Genomic DNA, 19664 nt, shown 5'->3' on the forward strand with positions numbered 1-19664 from the left:
CTAGTCTGGGTATTTTTACATTGCCCTCTCAATATATATTTTCTTTATTGTCGTTTCCTGTTAACAATATTAGCTTATTCTCGAGAATTAGCAGCTTTCACTCAGTTAATATTCAGCAGAAATCCAATCTACACTTGGATCACACATCCTTAACTCTCATGAAGAAAGGTGTGCAGTATACCGCTGCATCCATTTTCAATAAGCCACCACAAGAGTTAAAAATCTTTAAAGTAATCCATGTACTTTCAAATTGAAACAGAAGAGTTTCCTCATGGGTCACTCCTTCTATCCTGTTGAGGAGTTCTTTGAAAACCTGAGCTAATTCTTATGTTATATTGTTGATTGTGTTAACTTAAAACTTATGGCTTGACTTTTTTTGGGGGTTCATAAACATTTTATTTTGATCTGTTATTGCTTTTATGTTTTAATTTCATGTACTACATGGTCCATGACCTTTGAGACTTGCTCTTCAATTTGGTCCTACGGAACTAGACAGGTAAATAAATAAAGTGACAAGAGAGTACAATGCGAGACTTAGTTGCTATAGTCCCATTAAAAATACTCTATAGTTGATACTTTATGCGTTGGTGCTGGTTTCATCCTATCAGAGTGCTCAACATCACACCTGAACCACTTGTTGTGCCACAAAAATTGTTGAGTTTCTTTCCAATTCTTGCCTAACTTTCTTGCTTTGTGTGTTTGGATCCTGAGTCATGGATCTTTCAAACTTTTATTTCCTATTTCTTCACAAATGATTTCTGGGTCATCAGTCATCTGACTGGCTTGATGTGGCATGCAATGAATTCCTATGCTGTGCCAACCTTTTTATCTCAAGAGTATCACTTACAACCTATGTCCTCTATTATTTGCTGGATGTAGTCCAATCTCTGTCTTCCTCTGTAGTTTTTACCCTCCACCGTTACCTGTAGCACCATGGAAGTCATTCAGACAGATGTCCTACCATGCTGTTCCTTATTCTTGTCAGTGTTCTCCATATATTCCTTTCGTCTCTGATTTCCTTACCTTATCTATAAACCTAATTTTCAATATTGTTTTGTAGCACATCATCTCAAACACTGATTCTCTTCTTTTCCAGTTTTCTCACAATACATGTTTCACTACCACACAATGCTGTACTCCAGACATATATTCTCAGAAATTTCTTCCTCAAATTAAGGCCTAAATTTGATACTAGCAACTTCTCTTTGCCAGGAATGCCCTTTTTCCCAATGCTAGTCTGCTTTTTATGTCGTCCTTGCTCCATCCATCAGGGGTTATTTTGCTGTCTAGGTAGCAGAACTCCGTAACTTCATCTACTTTGTGATCACCAATCCTCACTTTAAGTTTCTCTAGGCTCTCATTTCTGCTACTTCTCGTTACTTTTGTCTTTCTTCAATTTATCCTCAACCAAAATCCTATCATTCTTCTTTACTTTCACTCTGGTTAGCAATGTCATCAGCAAATCTTACTAATTATATTGTTTCAATGGGCAAAGGACTACATCCTGTCTTACACACTTTTTTATTTCAAACACTTCATCCTTGGTCTTACATACTTATTGTTCCTTCTTGCCTCTTGTACATTACCTGTCTTTCCCTATAGCATGCCACTGTTTTTCTCAGAACTGCGAACATCTTGCACCATTTGACAACATCAAATGCTTTTTTCAGGTAAACAAATCCTATGAACATATCTTGATTTTTCTTTAGTCTTGCGTCCATTATCAACTGCAATGTGAGAACTGTGTCTCTGGTGCATTTAGCTTCCCCAAAGCAAAACTGATCATAATCTACAAAACACACAATTTTCTTTTGCATTCTTCTGCATACGAGTCTTGTCAGCAACTTGGATGCATGAGCTGGTGAGCTGAATGTGGACCAATTCTTGTACTTGTCAACTTTGCACCAGCTCTGCAATATCACAATTCTGTGGATGATGTTTCTCTGAAAGTCAGAGAGTTTATCACCATACTCATACATTCTACATGCCTAAATGAATAGTTGTTTTGCTGAAATTTCCCCCAATGACTTCAGAAATTTTGATGGAATGTTATCTATCGACTCTGCCTTATTCAATCTCGTCTTCCAATACTCTAAGTTCTGATTCCAATACTGGATCCCCTCTCAATTCTATATAGATTCCAGTTTTTTCATCTATTACGTCCTCAGATAAGTCTTCCCCCACACAGAGGCTATCACTGTACTCACCTTCACTGTACACTTTCCACCTATCAGCTCTCTCCTCTGTATTTAACGGTGGTATTCCCACTGCACTTTTAATATTATCACACTTGCTTTTAATTTCACAGGAGGTTGTTTTGACTTTTCTATATACTGAGTCAGTTCTTCCAACTATCATTTATTTTTCTATTTCTTATTTTTCATGCATCCATTTAGCGTTAGCTTCCCTGCACTTCCTATTTGTTTCATTCCTAAGTGACTTGTATGTCTGTATTCCTGAATTTCCCTGAACATTTTTGTACTTCCTTCTTTCATTGATCAGCTGAAGTATTTCTTCCATTACTTATGGTTTCTTTTCACTTACTTTCCTGGTACTAAATTTTTTTCTTTCCAGCATCTGTGATTGCCCTTTTAGAGATGTCCATCCCTCTTCAACTTCAACTGAACAGAGTTATTCCTTATCGTAGTAACTGCAGTCTAAGAACTTCATGCATCTCTCTTCATTCCTCCTCAATATTTTCGTATCCCACTTTACACGATTCTTCCTTATTAGTCTCTTTATCTTCAAGCTACTCTTCATTACTACTAAATTGTAGTCTAAGTCTACATCTGCTCCTGGGTATGCCTTACAATCCAGCTTGATTTTGGAATCTCTACCTACACATTATGTAACATAACTGGAATCATCCTGTACCTACTGGTATTTTCCAAGCATATCTCCTCTTATTGTAGTTCTTGAACATAGTATTTGCAATTACTAGCTGAAATTTATTACAGAACTCAATTAGTCATTCTACTCTCTTGTTCCTTGCCTCAAACCCATAATCTCCAGTAACCTCTTCTCCTATTCCTTTCTCTACAACCACATTCCAATCCTTGCTGATTATTAGATTTTCACCTACCTTTATGCACTGAATTACCTTTCAGTATCTTCATATACTTTCTCTATATCTTCATCTTTGGCTTGAGATGACGTCATATGTACCTGAACTATTGGTAACAAAATTGGTGTGGTATTGATTCTTATGAGAACAACCCTATCATTGACTGTTCACAGTAACTCAGTCTCTGGCCTACCTCCATATTCATAATGAAATCTACTCTTGTTATACCATTTTCTGCTGTTGTTGGTATTACCCTATTCTCATTTGACCAGGAATCTGTCTTCTTTCCATTTCATTTCACTTCACTTCACTTCACTTACTGTCACATCTGGACTGAGCCTTGGCATTTTCCTTTTCAGATTTCCTAGCTTCCGTATCACATTCAAACTTCTGTCAGTCCATGCCCTGACTCACAGAATGTTGTAACAACAGGCCACATGTCCTGTGGATTCACATTATGGGTCTTTGATGCAGTAGTTTCCATTGCCTTCTGCATCCTCATGCCATTGATCATTCTTCCGCCTTTACAGACAGTTTCCCACTCCAAGGGCAACGAGTGTCCTGAACTACTGTCTGTTCCTCTGACTTCTTAACAAAGCCATTGGCTGAATGGGGTCACTTCTTGTTCCAGAGGTCTTACGCTGCAAAAGCAGATAATTTTTATTCAAACTTCAAGTAGTGGCAGGATTTGAACATGGAACCAAGGATGTTTTGACTACTGATCACAGATGCTACCCATAGACCACAGCATAAAAACCACTCTAAAACCCAACACCACACACACACACACACACACACACACACACACACACACACACACACACACACACAATGCCAACAAAATACAAATGTATAATATGCAGCACTAACCAAACACTATTGGATGCATCCGCATAAGATGAGATTCAGCGTCACATATAATTGCAGAGATCGGCTTACATCCGGGAAGCATTCCACTACATTGTGTGAACTTGACTTTTAGAGGGTGCAGTTCATTGTTACAGCTAGGTGACTATAGTTACTCAAGGGGTGGGGAGGGGCTGTGTCGAGAGGCGCTCGGTGGGAAGGCGGGGTGGGGCTCGGTGGGAGGGCGGGGAGGCGCTCGGTGGGAGGGCGGGGTGGGGCTCGGTGGGAGGGCGGGGAGGTGCTCATAGGTCGGGGAGGTGGGAGGTCGGGCAGGGGGAGGGGAGAAGAGAGCGGGGATGTGGGAGGACGGGCGAGGGGAGAGCAGGGAGGTAGGAGGACGGGGGAGGGGAAGGAGTTTTCATACTGAGTCTTGTCATCTTTTACAACTGTTTATTATTGGTTGGTTGGTTGGTTGGTTTGTTTGGGGTATGAAGGGACCAAAGTTCAAGGTCATCAGTCGCTTTTTCCTGATGCAAGCAAGGCTCAAGGTACAAAAACACGCTAAGTATGTTTGAGAAAGTAAAAGGGGGAAAAGGATTGGGGAACCACAACTAGAAAGAAAATGACTGGAATGAACAAAAAGGGGGAAAATTTACATCATAAGGAAAAGCAGAAGTAAGTATCAAAACCATAGAGCAGATGGTCTGGACTGGCTGATCATAAGAATAAAAATAGGATGAGCCAGCCACTTCTCAACACATTAAAATGTCTACCCCAAAAAGACAAGGCGAGATGAACACACGTAGGGAAAAGACGACCACCGTAACAAACAAATGCAAAGATAAGACGACAGAGTTAAAATGGGGGGAGGATGGCGGCCTCTGAGAAGAGGCTAAATGCCCACCCTTAGATGGTATGATAAACAACCTACTTACGTATAAAACGCAAAATTAAATCTGCTGCTGAGGCATTGTCACCAGACACTGAAGGCAGGCTGGTGGGAAGGTTCAGAGTCCACTGTCCAGTGAGATGTGGACGTCAGATGTAAGTGAGCTACAGTGACACTAAGGTGGGTCCTCACTAAGGAAGATGTAGCCATGTGTTAGCCACATACGGCCAATCTGGAGCCGGCAGAGAACCATACAGTCCCTGCAAGAAGCCCGCATCCAGGACTTAAACACATTCATAATCTCCTTAATGGGACGCTGTGCATTGTGCGTACAGAGATTAATCCATTCCGTCTCCCAAAGATGAAAAACCTTGTGGCATAATAATGATCGCAGGTTAGTTATGGGGATGCCGATCTCTAGAAGCGATTTCTGTGTAGACTGTGGATAACACTGGTCGATAGCTTGTAGCTGCTCAAGGAGTCAGTACAGAGAAGAAATGACTCACCAGGGCATGAGCGAATGGGCTCAAGAGCACAAAAAATGGCCGCCAGCTCTGCAGTGAAAACACTTGCAGCCACCTGGCAAGGAGTGCTGTTCAATATGCCCTCCATGGACATATGCGAAGCAAACGTGACCATCAGAGATCGAGCCGTCAGTGTAAACCACTTCGTGGCCATTGTACAAATCAAGAATCGAGAACAAGGGCTCTGTAGAGCGGCAGCAACAGAGAGCGATCTGCACCCCAGTTGGTGTTGCTCAGGCAGCAGGAGGGGGGGGCATTGAGATGCTGCCAGCACTTCCACTTCAGCTGACGAAGTCATGTCAATTGGGTGTCGAAAACCAGTCTAAGGATCGATATGTCTCCACTACAGTGAATGGATCATCATTAAGGTGAAGTTCTGGTTACGGATGAATGGTACAATGCCGACGGAAGTGCATGATACATGACTGAGTCTGAAAACTGGAAGCTGTGGGCTAGAGCCCATGACAGTGCCTTGTGGATGGCTTCCTGTAGATGCCGCTCAGCTGCACCAGTACAGGAAGAGCAGTATGAAATATAGAAGTCGTCTGCATACAGAGAAGGTGAGACAGACGGCCCGACAGCTGCTGCTAGACTGTTAATGGCCACTAAAAATAGAGATTCATGCAATACACAGCCCTCCATGACCCCATTCTCCTGCATATGGGGTGAACTATGGGAGGCACCAACTTGGAGAAGGAAAGCACAGAGCGATAAGAAATTTTCGATAAAAGTCTGGAGCGGACCCCGGAGACCCCACTCATATAATGTGGCAAGGGTATGCTGTCGCCAGGTCGTGTCTTAAGATTTTCGTAAATAATAAAAGATGGCAACCAGCAGTTGGCGTCTGGAAAAGGCTGTTTGGATGGCAGACTCGAGGGAAACTAAATTATCAGTGGTAGAGTGACCTTGGTGGAAACTGCGCTGCCATGGAGCCAGTAGGTCACTTGATTACAGGACCCAACACAAGGGCCAACTTACCATACATTCTAACAGCTTGCAAAGGATGTTGGTGAGGCTGATGGACCAATAACGATCCACATCAAGCGGGTATTTGCCAGGTTTGAGCACTGGAATAATGGTGATAGCCCGCCATTGCAGTAGAAAGACTTCAACGCACCAGATCCGGTTGAAAATGATGAGGAGATTTCGCTTGAAGTCGCACAAGATATGTTTGAACATCTGACTGTGGATTCGATCTGGCCCAGGAGCTTTGTTGAGGCAATGTGCAAGAGCACTGAGGAGCTTCCACTCTGTCTGTAAATGGTGCATTATAGAGTTCACTGTGACATTCAGCAAATGAGAGGGCTTTCTTTTCCATCCGCCATTTGAGGGTGCAATAGGCTGGGGGATAATTCCCCAATGTGGAGGTTCGAGCATAGTGCTCAGCAAAGTGTTCGGCAATTGTGTTTGCGTCAGCAGATAATACGCCATTGATGTTAATGCCAGTGAGACCTGTCGGAGTCTAGTACCCACAAACACGTCTGATTTCCTACAAGACTTGGAAAGGCGACATATGGTACCCAATCGTCGGGATATACCGTTCCCAACATTCCTGTTTCCATCTTTTTATAAGCTAACCCAGGCACTGAACCATTTAACAGCTATTAGGTGCTCCAGAGAAGGTGGCTGTAGAGCTCACAGACACACTTTAATAGCCTCAGCAATTTCCAGCGACCACCAAGGTACTGACTTTCGCCGGGGAGAGGGGGGATGACGACCCTAAACAACAAGGGATCATGTTTTCTGACACAGAAATGATCATTCTAGTGACCTGCTCAACCACCACATTGGTGGTACCATGTGGGGGAGATTCAACCGTGACAGCAGAGGTGAAAGCTTCCCAGTCTGACTTGTTTAAAGCCCATCTGGGTAGGCGTCCAGGGGTATGGCACTAGGGGAAAGTTGTCACTATTACACAGGTCATTGGGGGCTCTCCAGTGAACAGATGGGACAAGTTCTGGGCTGCAGAGGGATAAAACAATGGCCGATTAAGTGCCATGAGCCACATTGAAATTTGTGGGGGGACCCAGTATTTAATAGGCAGAGGTTGAGTTTAGACAGGAAAGTTTCGACATCTCTACCTAGGCCAGTAAGCAAGTTGCCACCCCACAAGGGGTTACAGGTGTTAAAATCTCCCAAACGTTGGAAAGGTTTAGGGAGTTGTTGAATCAAGTGCAGACAATGCGTTCAGGGATACTGCACCATCTGCAGGAAGTTGTACATAGCAGACAGTTATTTCCTGCACCATCCTTATCCTGACAGCCACAGCTTGAAGAGGTGTTTGACGGGGCACAGGCTAACTGCATACTGAGTCAGCACATGGACACTAACTCCACTTGACACACTATTATAGTTGCTACGGTTCTTGTAATATCCCCTACAGCCATGGAGGACAGGGGTCCACTATTGACAGGAACCAGGTTTCCTGATGGGCAATGCAGAAAGCAGGTGTAAAGCTTAACATTTGCCGTAGCTCAGAGAAGTGGTGGAAAAAACCGCCTCAACTCCACTGGAGGATGATGATATCATGAGGCTGGGAAGGCATGAAGCGTGCAGAGAGACAGGCTACACCTCAGAGCCACGTGCAGCCACCAAGTGAGTATGTGTATTCTTTCTTATTGTGGATGACGTATCAGTGAGATCCAAGTCCTCAGGGGATACTAATATAACCACCTTCTCCTCAGATGCAGAACTGGTAGGGAGTGGTGGTCTTGGGGCCAATGGAGGGTCCTTTTGCTTAGCAGACTACACTTGCCCTCTCGCTTCCCTTTAGGGGCTTGCTGGGAGGACATCTCCATAGTAGCTTCAGTCATGGAGGAATACCATGAAGTTCTTAGTCCAGCAGCTTTTGGCTCCTTTAGCCACTGACGAGTGTCCACTGTGGCATTGGTGGAGACCTTTAAGAGAGGGTCCCAAAGGGACCCCTTCTGCATGAGAGGAGCCAGAGGAGGCTGTTGCTTCTCCAACTGTGGGAAGGGGACCTTGCTCCCAAAGTGGGTACTTTGGGAGCAACAGAAGGATATTTGCCCCCTACCGCCAAGAGGTCAGATGTATTCTGGCGACCTGGAGGGCTCACTGTTTGTGGCACAGTGTGTGGTGCGACTCGTACTTTGACAGCAATGGTAATGTACCTGCAGCATATGTGGACATCAACCAAACGGGATGTAATTGTTCATATTTATGTTTAGCCTCTTGGTAAGTCAACCAATCCAGAGTCTTATACTCCATGATTTTCTGCACCTTTTGGAGTACTGTGCTGTCTGGCGAGCAGGGGAAATGCTGCCCTCCACAGTTAGTACAAGTGTGAGGAGGTGCACATGGAGTATCTGGATGCAGTGGATGTACGCAGTCTCAACATGTGGCGCTAGAAGTGCAGTGGGAAGACTTGCCTGAATTTCCACCACTTAAAGCACTGCATAAGGGGAGGGTCATATGGCTTAATGTCACAGCAGTAAACCGTCACCTTGACCTTTTCAGGCAATGAATCACCCTCAAAGGCCAAGATGAAGGCACTGGTAGCAAACCTGTTGTCTTTGGGTCCCCTGTAAACACACTGGATGAAATGCACACCCTGCCGTTATAGATTGGCATGGAGCTTGTCGTCAGACTGCAAGAGGTCGTGATGGAAAATAATCCCCTGGACCATGTTGAGGCTTTTATGGGGGGTGACGAAAACAGCAATATCACCCAGAAACAGCAATATCACGCAGCCAGTTACAAGTGAGTAACACCTGGAATTGGGATGAGTATGCTGTCTGAATCACGATTGCACCGCTTCTCATCTTGGACAGTGCTGTCACTTCCCAAACTCATCCACAAGATATTCAACGAAAAATTCAGGCTTCACAGGTAGAAAGGAGTCCCTGTCCAACCTGCTACAGATTGAATAATGAGGAGAATACGGCTCTCTTCCTTCTGTAGCCTTACGTTCCGCCAATGATGTATTGAGGGAGGGGAAACAATTTAGGGTCACGCCGGTCAGCATTGTACTTGATCTTCCCCTTCTTAGAGACTGCTGGAACTGTATAGTCACCAGCAAGAGATGACTTAGTCCACTTCATTGCAGGTCATCCACCCTGATGCCACCCACTCCGATCAGGGGCGCCCCCCAGCCACAGCAAAGGCCACATGGCATGATAGCTGTTGCCAGGAGTTCTGATGCCCCAGTACGACAGGCATCTCCTCCTTGGCATATGTGGGGAGTTTACAGCTCAGGCATCAGCAGTGCGATCCCTGTGTTGTCAGGGGGCTACCACCAAATACGTATATGACAGCCTCACCACAATGGACTGGCTACGGTGCTGGGTATTTGGCGCAGAGAAATCCAATATTGTCTTGGGGGCAGAAGACGACAGGAGACAACGGAGAAAGATGACACCCTGGGAAGTGTCCTCACCCATATAGTTGAATTGCAGGTGGAGGTACAGAGCCATGATGACAAGAGGTTCAGGAGATCAAATCCAAGTGCACTATGGATAAATCATGCACCACCTAATGTGTGACCTATGTGACCCGCACTTCTGTAGAATTTCGAAAGTGGTAGGTCAAATCATGGGACCTGAATTTATAGGGCCAAAAAGTATTTTAGTTGCCTCTTATGACAAGCGGTAATACCCCGTGCCTATTCTAACCCCCGGAACTGCAGGGGGGAGTTTGTTATTGTTTTAGTGGGTAACATGATCAGTGAGTTATTGCTTACATTGACTTAGTCATTCATTACTTTATTGCTAATTGCAAGGGCTCTTTGTACTGGCAGTTTTCCCGTAATGTCAAGAGGTCTTCTGTTTTAATTGTTCACACTAATAATTTTCATGTCTTCTGTTATGTAGGATGGTTTATGTCCATGTTTTATCAGGTGTTCAGAATAGGAACAATGGGTATTTTCATATTTCCTGCTTCTTTTATGTTCTTTATGCCTAGATTTGAAATTTCTAGGTTTCACTGTCAGATACCCTGATTCGTGTTCTTGACATTCTAACCAGTATATACCAGATCCTTGGTTTTTGCCTTATTTTTCTATAGCTGGTCGTTAATGTGACTGGAGTATGTTTCTTACTCTGCATGTGTAATCATTGTTTCTTCACTGTATTATCTGTTTAGTGTGTTGATTTGTGTTTGTATGTTTAAGTGCACCATTTCTTTCTGATAGTCATGTCATGAGTGCTACTATTTTATGGTTCTGTTTGACTCTAGTTTCTATATTGTTTGTAGGTATTTGTGGCTTGTGTTCTCTGCTTGTTTTCATCTGTGCTTTGATTTTGTTGCAAAGTCTGTACGATATGGGTGTTATAACCATAGTAGTATTGTTTTTAATTAATTTTTGTAGTTTTTTCTGCTGAGAGGGATGTTATTCATTCTATGGATCATGTGTTTTAAAGCTACTAATTTTTAATTTTATATATAGTGTATGTAGCAGGTATAATTGTGACATTTGCTTTTGGTTTTTTGAGGATGTCAAAAGTGTAGTTATGGCTGTCTTTTTATTGTTATATCCAAGAACTGTATTTGGTTTTGTGTTCAGGGTGTCTACGTGGACAAAAAACCTGATTTTCCCTGGATTTCCCGGTTAAAAACACAATTTGTCCCGGGTCAAATTACACATAAAGTGGGTGAAAATACATCTGTGTTAAGTAACAGTATACTTTCCCTCGGAGCTGAAAAACCTATCAGTCCTTTGAATCGTAAAGGTCTTATGCCGGCAGAGGACGTCCCAGTACTTTAGGAAATGAAATTCAGGAAAAACAATGCGTTCGGAAAATTGTTTGGTGCGAGACAGTATACACAGAGTGTATTTTCATATTGCGAAAGTATATACACAAATTCCACAAATTACAGCACGGTAGCTTCCGAAACTCTAAAACAGAGATTGCGTACAGCGATGCACTTTTGTCAGCCAGTCATAGCTCATGTCACGTGATCTCACTAGTGAATGATGGCAGTTATTCAGAGCACGAGGCCTACGAGAAAGACAGGCCACAGTGCGTATGTTACGAAGATAGGCTGAGCTCACTCAACTCAGCGAAGTGCGTTTCCACACCGGTTAATTAAGTAGAAGTGTATGTACGAACGAGAATTGCATCGTCTATTGGCATCCACTGTTATTAGTCCTACAATGATAGGAAGTCCGTAGGCCTACTAACAGGCTCTAATTTGGCAATTAAAATCGTGCCAAAATGATTATCAGTTGTGTAGAAAAGTCGAAATGTTTCTGGCATGAAGAGACTTGTGACATTGCTCAGTAACACATTATGCACATTTTTTGAAGGTCAATTACACTTTTTGCCATAGATTGCATAATTTTTTATCTATTAAAGAACAACATTAAATATGAAAACTAACTTGAAGCTCGGTCTTTTTTAAGCGTGTGTTACACGTTAAGTCATATCAAATACAAATGCGCCGGTAAAATTTTAAATATTGGCATAAATGACTTATCTTCTGGGCCCGACATTTTTCAAATGGCTGATCCTCAAAGTGTTACATTTTGAATGAGAGTTATAATGCCCTGTGATTTAAGAAATTCACTGCACATTCTCACACATAACATAAATCATCTTGCGTGGAAATTTACTTTGAAAGTAACGCATCTCAAGCCACTATTCGTAATATTTTCTGGTGATCTGTTAGAAATATAAACAATTGTGACATCACGCACATGGAATGCACATCAGTTGTTACGGACGTACTGCACAATCTTCGACCTAAAGCCTTTGACACTTTTCAGTGTCGGCAAACTGGTATGTGCATTGTGTAAATTACCCATTTCCTATGCACCTAAACTTTTATTTTGGTGTTATTCTCTGATTTATGTTTCATTGCTGCAGTATTATTCAGCAGTAGTGGACTAAAGTTCTTTGTCAGCGAATCAGATCTTACACATCAATCCTACAAAACTTTAACTGAAATCTAAAACAATGAAAAATCCCGGATGAAAAATTTCCCGGGTTTTCCTCAGATCTCCCGGGCCGTATACACCCTGGTGTTTCTTTTTCCACTGTGAACCAATTGTTTTTATTATACTGTTTATGTATTTATCTGTTTTCTCCATTGGTTCATCTACCATATAGATTATACCATCCACAAATATGTGCCACCTGGAGTATGCAGACCAAGCGAAGCATCTCCAAGATGACAAAATTAAATTAACATTGGGAAGCGTAAATAATGCCAAATGATAATTTAACCACATGAAACTTGTGCTGAAAAAGTTTTTTTAAGCTGAAAAATAGAAGTGTAGCTGGTAAATGCAATTATTAACATATTTGTAATGACTATATAACACATTACATAAATAAAACACAAGTATTACAGGTCATGGAAGATGCTTCACAAATAAATGAGGAATGGGTATGGCAAAAACCAAATTGCCTTGCATTTAATGCACAGATGGATTACACCTACATGAATGTGTCAGTGATTTGATAGTCGTGTTTGATGGCTCCCGGCATGAAGTAGAGTTTGTGCAAAATGATCTTAATAAGCTCTGCCATAAAATATAGTTTAACAAAGAGGCTGAAGTGCACACAAAACCATTAACTTCCGTGTCTTAAAATTTAGAAATACCAATAACAGATGTTCACACACCCAATATCCTGAAAACCAACAACTACTGATCAAGGGAGACCACTCACTGAAGTAGAAGTGCTGAGTTATCAATAGGCAGACATAAAAGGAGGACAGCTTTCTAGCTTTTGGAGCTATCCTTTGACGAGCTACACACACACACACACACACACACACACACACAAACACACACACACACACACACACACACACACACCTGTGCCTATATTTGATGCCAGCTAGACTGACAGTGCCAATGCTATTTTGCAGCTGGTGGACTGGTTGTGGTGTTGGTAGTATCAACAGAAAAGTTGCAGTCTGGCTGGATCGACCAGATATAGCTGTCAGGTGTGTGCAAGTTGTGCCTGCTTGAGTGAGTGCGAGTTTTACTGGAGAAGGCTTCGGCCAAAATCTGTGTGTGCAACAGCAACAGTCTTTTCGTTGTGCCTGTCTGCAACTCAACGTGTCATCTCTAAGGCGAGTGGCAACCTATCATTTATAATTGTTAGTAACATTTATCAGTTTTTCTACAGGATATAACTATGTCCACAGGCCAATCCTGTGGAACACAGTGAGAATCTTAAGATCAATGCAGTCAACATCTGTATTAAAATCAATGCTCAGAAGGTATAAGCGATAGTGCTTTTCCAAAGAATTGGCAGATGAACCCACTCTTATTTGGGGATTTTAGACATCAGCATAAAAAGCCGCACTGGTTACACGAATGAATCATTTGGGTGTTGTGGATATAAGTTTTATTTTTACGCAAGCCCACTGTGATTATTGCGCCTGCACGACTTGAGTTTATGTGGTGTGTGGAACACGAGGTACACTTAAATACAATACGTATCTGAATTCAGACTGCTGTGAACTATTTTGTGGCATGACACACTACTGCAAGCTTTAATATCCCACGTACCATCATGTTTTCAGTTATAAAGTTCCATTACGCTGCTTTTAACACCAGTATATTTTATTTTGTGCCTGTTTGCTATGAGAATGCTTAGCACCTGCAAAACTGCAATCACATTAGCTATTTTAACAGCTACATGTAGAATGACTGCTTTCAATAATTGCATTAAGGCTGCAGACAGAGTGATCATATAAAGTCTAACATCAATAGGGGGTGGGGGGAATAATTTATGTACATTAAGTATGTACATAAAATGTAGAGGTCACATAAAAAGAAAAAAGGATATAAAATACATAAAACAATAAAATGTATAACAATAAAACAGCTGAAAGTCCATATTGATGATATATTCTAACATGTTTTCTGCAGCATGTTGAAATTCAGAGCTGTTACCATTAGGTAATCCTCAACTATACAGTTAACACTTTTGCCCAGCAGCACCACAATCTCACTTGGGAGAAACTACTTTCTGCTATATTTGTAAAGAGTCAGCCCATCTACCAGTTACTTTGAACACTGTTGAGGGCATAACAGATTATGCTAATCTTGTCAAATTCGGTGGTGAGAAGGCATATTATGAAAGGCAGGGTGTGCTTGTTTGGTCCACTTCTTTTTCTAGCGATCAATTAGGGTGACTCTACAGCCACAAAGATACTCTGCAAGCTACCATAGAGTGTGTGGTGGAGGGTACCATGTACCACTACTAGTGATTCCCTCCTCTTTTCCGCTTGCAAATAGAGAAAGGGAGAAATGATTGTTTATTTGCTTCCATATGAGGCCTAATTTCTTTAATGTTCTCTTCATGTTCCTTATGGGCAATGTATGTTGGCAGCAGTAGAATCTTTCGGCAGTCAGCTTCAAATGATAGTTTTATGAATTTTCTCAATAGTGATCCTCATAAATAACATTGCCTTCCCTTCAGGGATTCCCATTTGAGTTCCTGAAGCATCTCCGCAACATTTACGTGTTGTACAAACCAATAACAAATCTAGCACCCCGCCTCTGAATGCTTTGATGTATTCCATAAATCTGACCTGGTACGGATCCCCAACACTTGGGCAGTACTCAAGAGCAGGTCACACCGATGTCCTTTATGCTGTCTCCTTTATGTACGGACCACACTTTTCTAAAATTCTTCAATAAACCCAAATCGATCATTCACTTTCCCTAATACAGATCTCACATGCTCATTCCACTTCCTATCACTTTGCAACACATTGCCCAGATATTTGAACGACTTTACATTTCATACAGAATGGTTAAGGGCGGATCTCTAGAACAAAGTCTGGTTCTCTCCCTTTTGGGGCTGTGTTGGTGGATTTGTAGAAGAGGGTTGGTTCTTTATTTTTTGATGTCTCTAATGAGCACCTTATCTCATTGCCGATTGGGAGAAGCTATATGGCAGAGTGCAGGCAACCAATAGGATGGGGTCACCTCTATTGTGACTGTCATGAGGCACATAGTTTATTTAGTTGAACTCTATGAGACTAGTGTTAAAATGGTTAACAATATTCAGTTTTTGGACAGACTGAAGTCAGTAACATGCCACCTGAAGAGTTCTATGAAGTGCTGTCAGGTTTCTGCTTTATGTTGTTGCGAGTTCTAAGTTTGACAGGGCCCAATCATCAGCATATCCCAACTTCCGTAACATGGTTTTGGGCATCTTTGCTACCCTCTCCCCGATGCTATTCATATACTGAGCAAGCAGTAAAGGAAACAAAATAAAAGTTTGGAATAGCTATTAAAATCCACGGAGAAGAAATAAAAACTTTGAGGTTCGCTGATGACATTGTAATTCTGTCAGAGACTTCAAAGGACCTGAAAGAGCAACTGAACGGAATGGACAGTGTCTTGAAAGGAGGATATAAGATGAACAACAAAAGCAAAACGAGTATAATGGAATGTAGTCGAATTAAGTCGGGTGATGCTAAGGGAATTGGATTGGGAAATGAGACATTTAAAGTAGTAAAGGAGTTTTGCTATTTGGGGAGAAAAATAACTGATGATGGTTGAAGTAGAGAGGATATAAAATGTAGACTGGCAATGGCAAGGAAAGCGTTTGTGAAGAAGAGAAATTTGTTAACATCTAGTATTGATTTAAGTGTCAGGAAGTCATTTATGGAAGTATTTGTATGGAATGTAGCCATGTATGGAAGTGAAACATGGACGATAAATAGTTTAGACAAGAAGAGAATAGAAGCTTTCAAAATGTGGTGCTACAGAAGAAGGCTGAAGATTTGATGGGTAAATCACATACCTAATGAGGAGGTATTGAATAGAATTGGGGAGGAGTTTGTGGCACAACTTGACTAGAAGAAGGGATCGGTTGGTAGGACATGTTCTGAGGCATCGAGGGATCACCAATGTAGTACTGGAGGGCAACGTGGATGGTAAAAATTGTAGAGGGAGACCAGAAGATGAATAAACTAAGAAGATTCAGAAGGATGTAGGCTGCAGTAGGTACTGGGAAATGAAGAAGCTTGTACAGGATAGAGTAGCATGGAGAGCAGCAACAAACCAGTCTCAGGACTGAAGACCACAACAGCATAAAAACCTCAACAACAGGAGAGGCAGAACAGATGGCAAGACCATTGCTCAACTTCAACTGAGGGCTCATTCTGTTACAAATGATCATTTTAAAGAGTCTATTATAAGTGTGCCAGGTTGCAGGTAATTTTGTACGGGACCCCTATCATGAATTTCAGTACCATGACCAGTATCCAAACTGTGTCATATGCAACTGTAAGGATACAGCTGAGGTTTTCAATTTTTTTTTTCCTGTAGCCTACTTCTACCTGCATGAACCATCGTTTATGAGAGAACTTGATCCGATAAGCTTTGATGAGGACAAAGCCCTGCCTGGCCAGTTGGGATACATTTAAGTATATCATGCCTGATTCTGTAATAAAATAATCTTCCCACAAGTTTTTTAATCATGCTGAGCACGGTATATAGTCTTACAGCGAATCAAACAATGGAAAATCCAGGATGGAATGTAACAATACTACAAAAAGGATAGTTGCTACTCACTGTATAGCGGAGAAGCTGAGTCGCAGATAGGCACAACGAAAAGACTGTCTTTTTGTTGTGCATATCTGCGACTCAGCTTCTCCGCTATATGGCGAGTAGCAACTATCCTTTTCATAATATGTTTTATAGGGAATCATTTATTTTCCCTGGTTTTAAGATGGCAATGAAGTTAGCTCTCTTGAGCTCATGGAGAACACTGACTGTCTGCAATGTATTGGCGAAAAACGTGGCAAGCCACTTTCTTGTATAGTTACCAAAACGAATAAGAAATTCGGTATGAATGCCATAGAACCTAGGCACTTATCCTAATTTCATTTTCTGAGGAGTTACCCAATTTCTTCCATGTGAAGGGGACCAAGTTATTGGTTTCTGTGCTAAAGGCTGCATTGGCGGCCTCGAGTTGTTCTATAGCCTTAATTGTGTGCCCTCAATCTTGTGGAGTCATGAGGCTGACACAATATTATCAATGAATTGATTTGATTATACAGAGTCACATACACATTGCAGTGGCTTTTGTGCTGAGGGAAAATTAATGTTGTGGGAAACATTTTCTTCTTTTGTCATGTAAACAGTTTAGCCAGAGCTTGATTTGATGCTACGCACCAGTACCCCATATCAGAAACTCTGACAAAAATTAATCATAACCGCAGATTTTGAGATGTGGCACGTTAGAACTTTATTTTTTATTGGTACGAATGTTGTAGTCACCCTTTAAAAATGCTCAGAAAACCCTATATTTCAAACCCCTCCCACTCCTCCCAGGAAGACACAGTACCGGAAAGTCTATTTTTTACAAATCTAACACTGAGTTTATAACTTCATTAGTACTGAAGCAACAATGTTCTTCAGCCCAACATTGCTCATGAAAACGTCAATGAAACGTATATACAAATAATGTACCCCATTTCATTTTTCTCTCTATAGCAGTTTAAGAAAGTGGGAATGGGAAAAAGAAACTACTACTGCCAGCATACTTCCCTAACAGCAGTCCTACTGTAAAAAAATGTGAACTAACAGTAGTTCTTGCCTGACCGAATAAAGGTGTTGGAATGAATTAACTGTGGCTTTACTTTTGTGGCTCTTAACCTGGGAAAACTACCTAAGTGCTCAATTAAGGTAACTGAATAAGGCAGTTCTGTCAAATGGAAGAGATTCTCAAATCACAAAGTGCCCGAATTTCACTCTCTTGATCTAGACTTCCAGCATCTTTGTTTCATTTCCCGTAATACAGTCTGCACTTTCTACTTTATGACTTAGTTCACTACAGTTCATTCTCTGCAGGATTTACATCGTACCTCATCTACAAATCGACACAAATCTTATAGACAGGCAATCTTTAAATAACAGTTACCATGACATATTAATACTTACCTTAACTTAAGGCCCTTGTTGGTACGCGTGTTACCCAGCTGGTATACTTTCCCGGTTTCGCACACACCACTAACTTCACAAACCTGAAATCAGATAAGCCGACTTAATGAAAATTGACACATTAAATAAAACTTTTAACACACATTAAATGCATTAACATCACAATATGCATACTTATATACTATTATCAAATGGAGGAAGTATAATTCAGTGGACAGAATGACAGCTGAAAATAGAAACTAAACTTTTGGAGCTGATGGTTATCTGTTCAAAAACAGAGGGGGTGACAGAACCAAAATGAAACTGAAATACAGCATAAGAACGTACTACCTCACAGAATACCAAATAGGAAGACAGACTTGAAAGTTTTGGCAATAGAATCTTCGATTAAAAATTCAAAATTTAGTGCTCACTTTACTGCACTGCTGTCGAAGTCAATTCTGCACTTTTATATGAAGTAAGTACATTCTGCAAACAAAATATGCCTACGATATGTCCATTTCTAATAAAGAAATCATATCTACAGATAGTTCTCTTAGAACTGAGCCTGGAACACTTTGTGGACTGATTGTAAGCTTCAGTTATAACTATCTCTCTCAATTCATGCAAAACTCACCCTAACGACATTATTTGAATTTTAAAAAATTCAGTTTCACATTAAAACAACAACAACAACATATGGCAGACTGAATTAAACGCAGAAATATTTATGGAATATCAGAAGCTACCATAGAATGTGCGTGTATGATGAGAACTGGGATTTCAAGTGTGTATATTTGTTATTTTGTGTTTCTTTCCCCCAATTTGTCTTACCCTTTTATTACCACTGTTGCACTCTTTATTTCTTCGCCTCTGATATAACTATCTCTGCTCAACAAATTTTTTGAAGCCTATCAAGAGGCTTTTTCCAAGAGAAAGGTGTTCTGCTAGGTTACTTCTGGCTCGTGTTCAGTAACTCAATTGTTTTCTCTACTGCACTGTTCATATTCTTCTTACTCTTGTACTTCCTTACTTCCCCATATTCCTAAATCCCAAGCTTCAAAATCTTCAGCTATTTCTTCTGGTGCTAAGTTCTGCCTTAGCTGCTGCTGTTACAAGTAGATGGGATATTCTAGTGCAGGGAAACATCTACTCCAACTTACAGAAACAACTGTTAAAGAAAAAGATATTTGAACCAAAGCAAAAATAAACTGGGCAAGAAGTTCATCATCACAAAACTGTTGAAGGTTTGGCTGTGTAGTGTTTGATGCACATTTACATACATAATATGAAGTGAAAACTAGTGATTTCTCAGTCTCGGAAAATGCTGTTGTATTCCAAAGACATATTACTCCCTTACATTTTAATGGTTCATTGGAATGCATCAAAAGTTGATTCCATACCTGCTTGACATTTGTGCTGTGTATACAATACCCAGTCCTGAATATTCACTCTTGATAATGAGCAAACAAGGACTCAGACAAC

General features: G+C 41.2%; 1 protein-coding gene across 1 annotated transcript in view; it reads right to left on the reverse strand.

Moving 5' to 3' along the window:
• LOC126335025 (RNA polymerase-associated protein RTF1 homolog) overlaps window positions 1-19664 on the reverse strand; it is a 120467-nt gene that overhangs the window by 46941 nt on the left and 53862 nt on the right. Inside the window, exon 8 of the mRNA XM_049997865.1 lies at window positions 18201-18283. Within this exon, the coding sequence (XP_049853822.1) occupies window positions 18201-18283 (83 nt within the window). The remainder of the gene's footprint in view (window positions 1-18200; window positions 18284-19664) is intronic.

The sequence above is a fragment of the Schistocerca gregaria genome, chromosome 2 (assembly GCF_023897955.1).
Source record: "Schistocerca gregaria isolate iqSchGreg1 chromosome 2, iqSchGreg1.2, whole genome shotgun sequence".
In the NCBI taxonomy this organism is placed as follows: domain Eukaryota; kingdom Metazoa; phylum Arthropoda; class Insecta; order Orthoptera; family Acrididae; genus Schistocerca; species Schistocerca gregaria.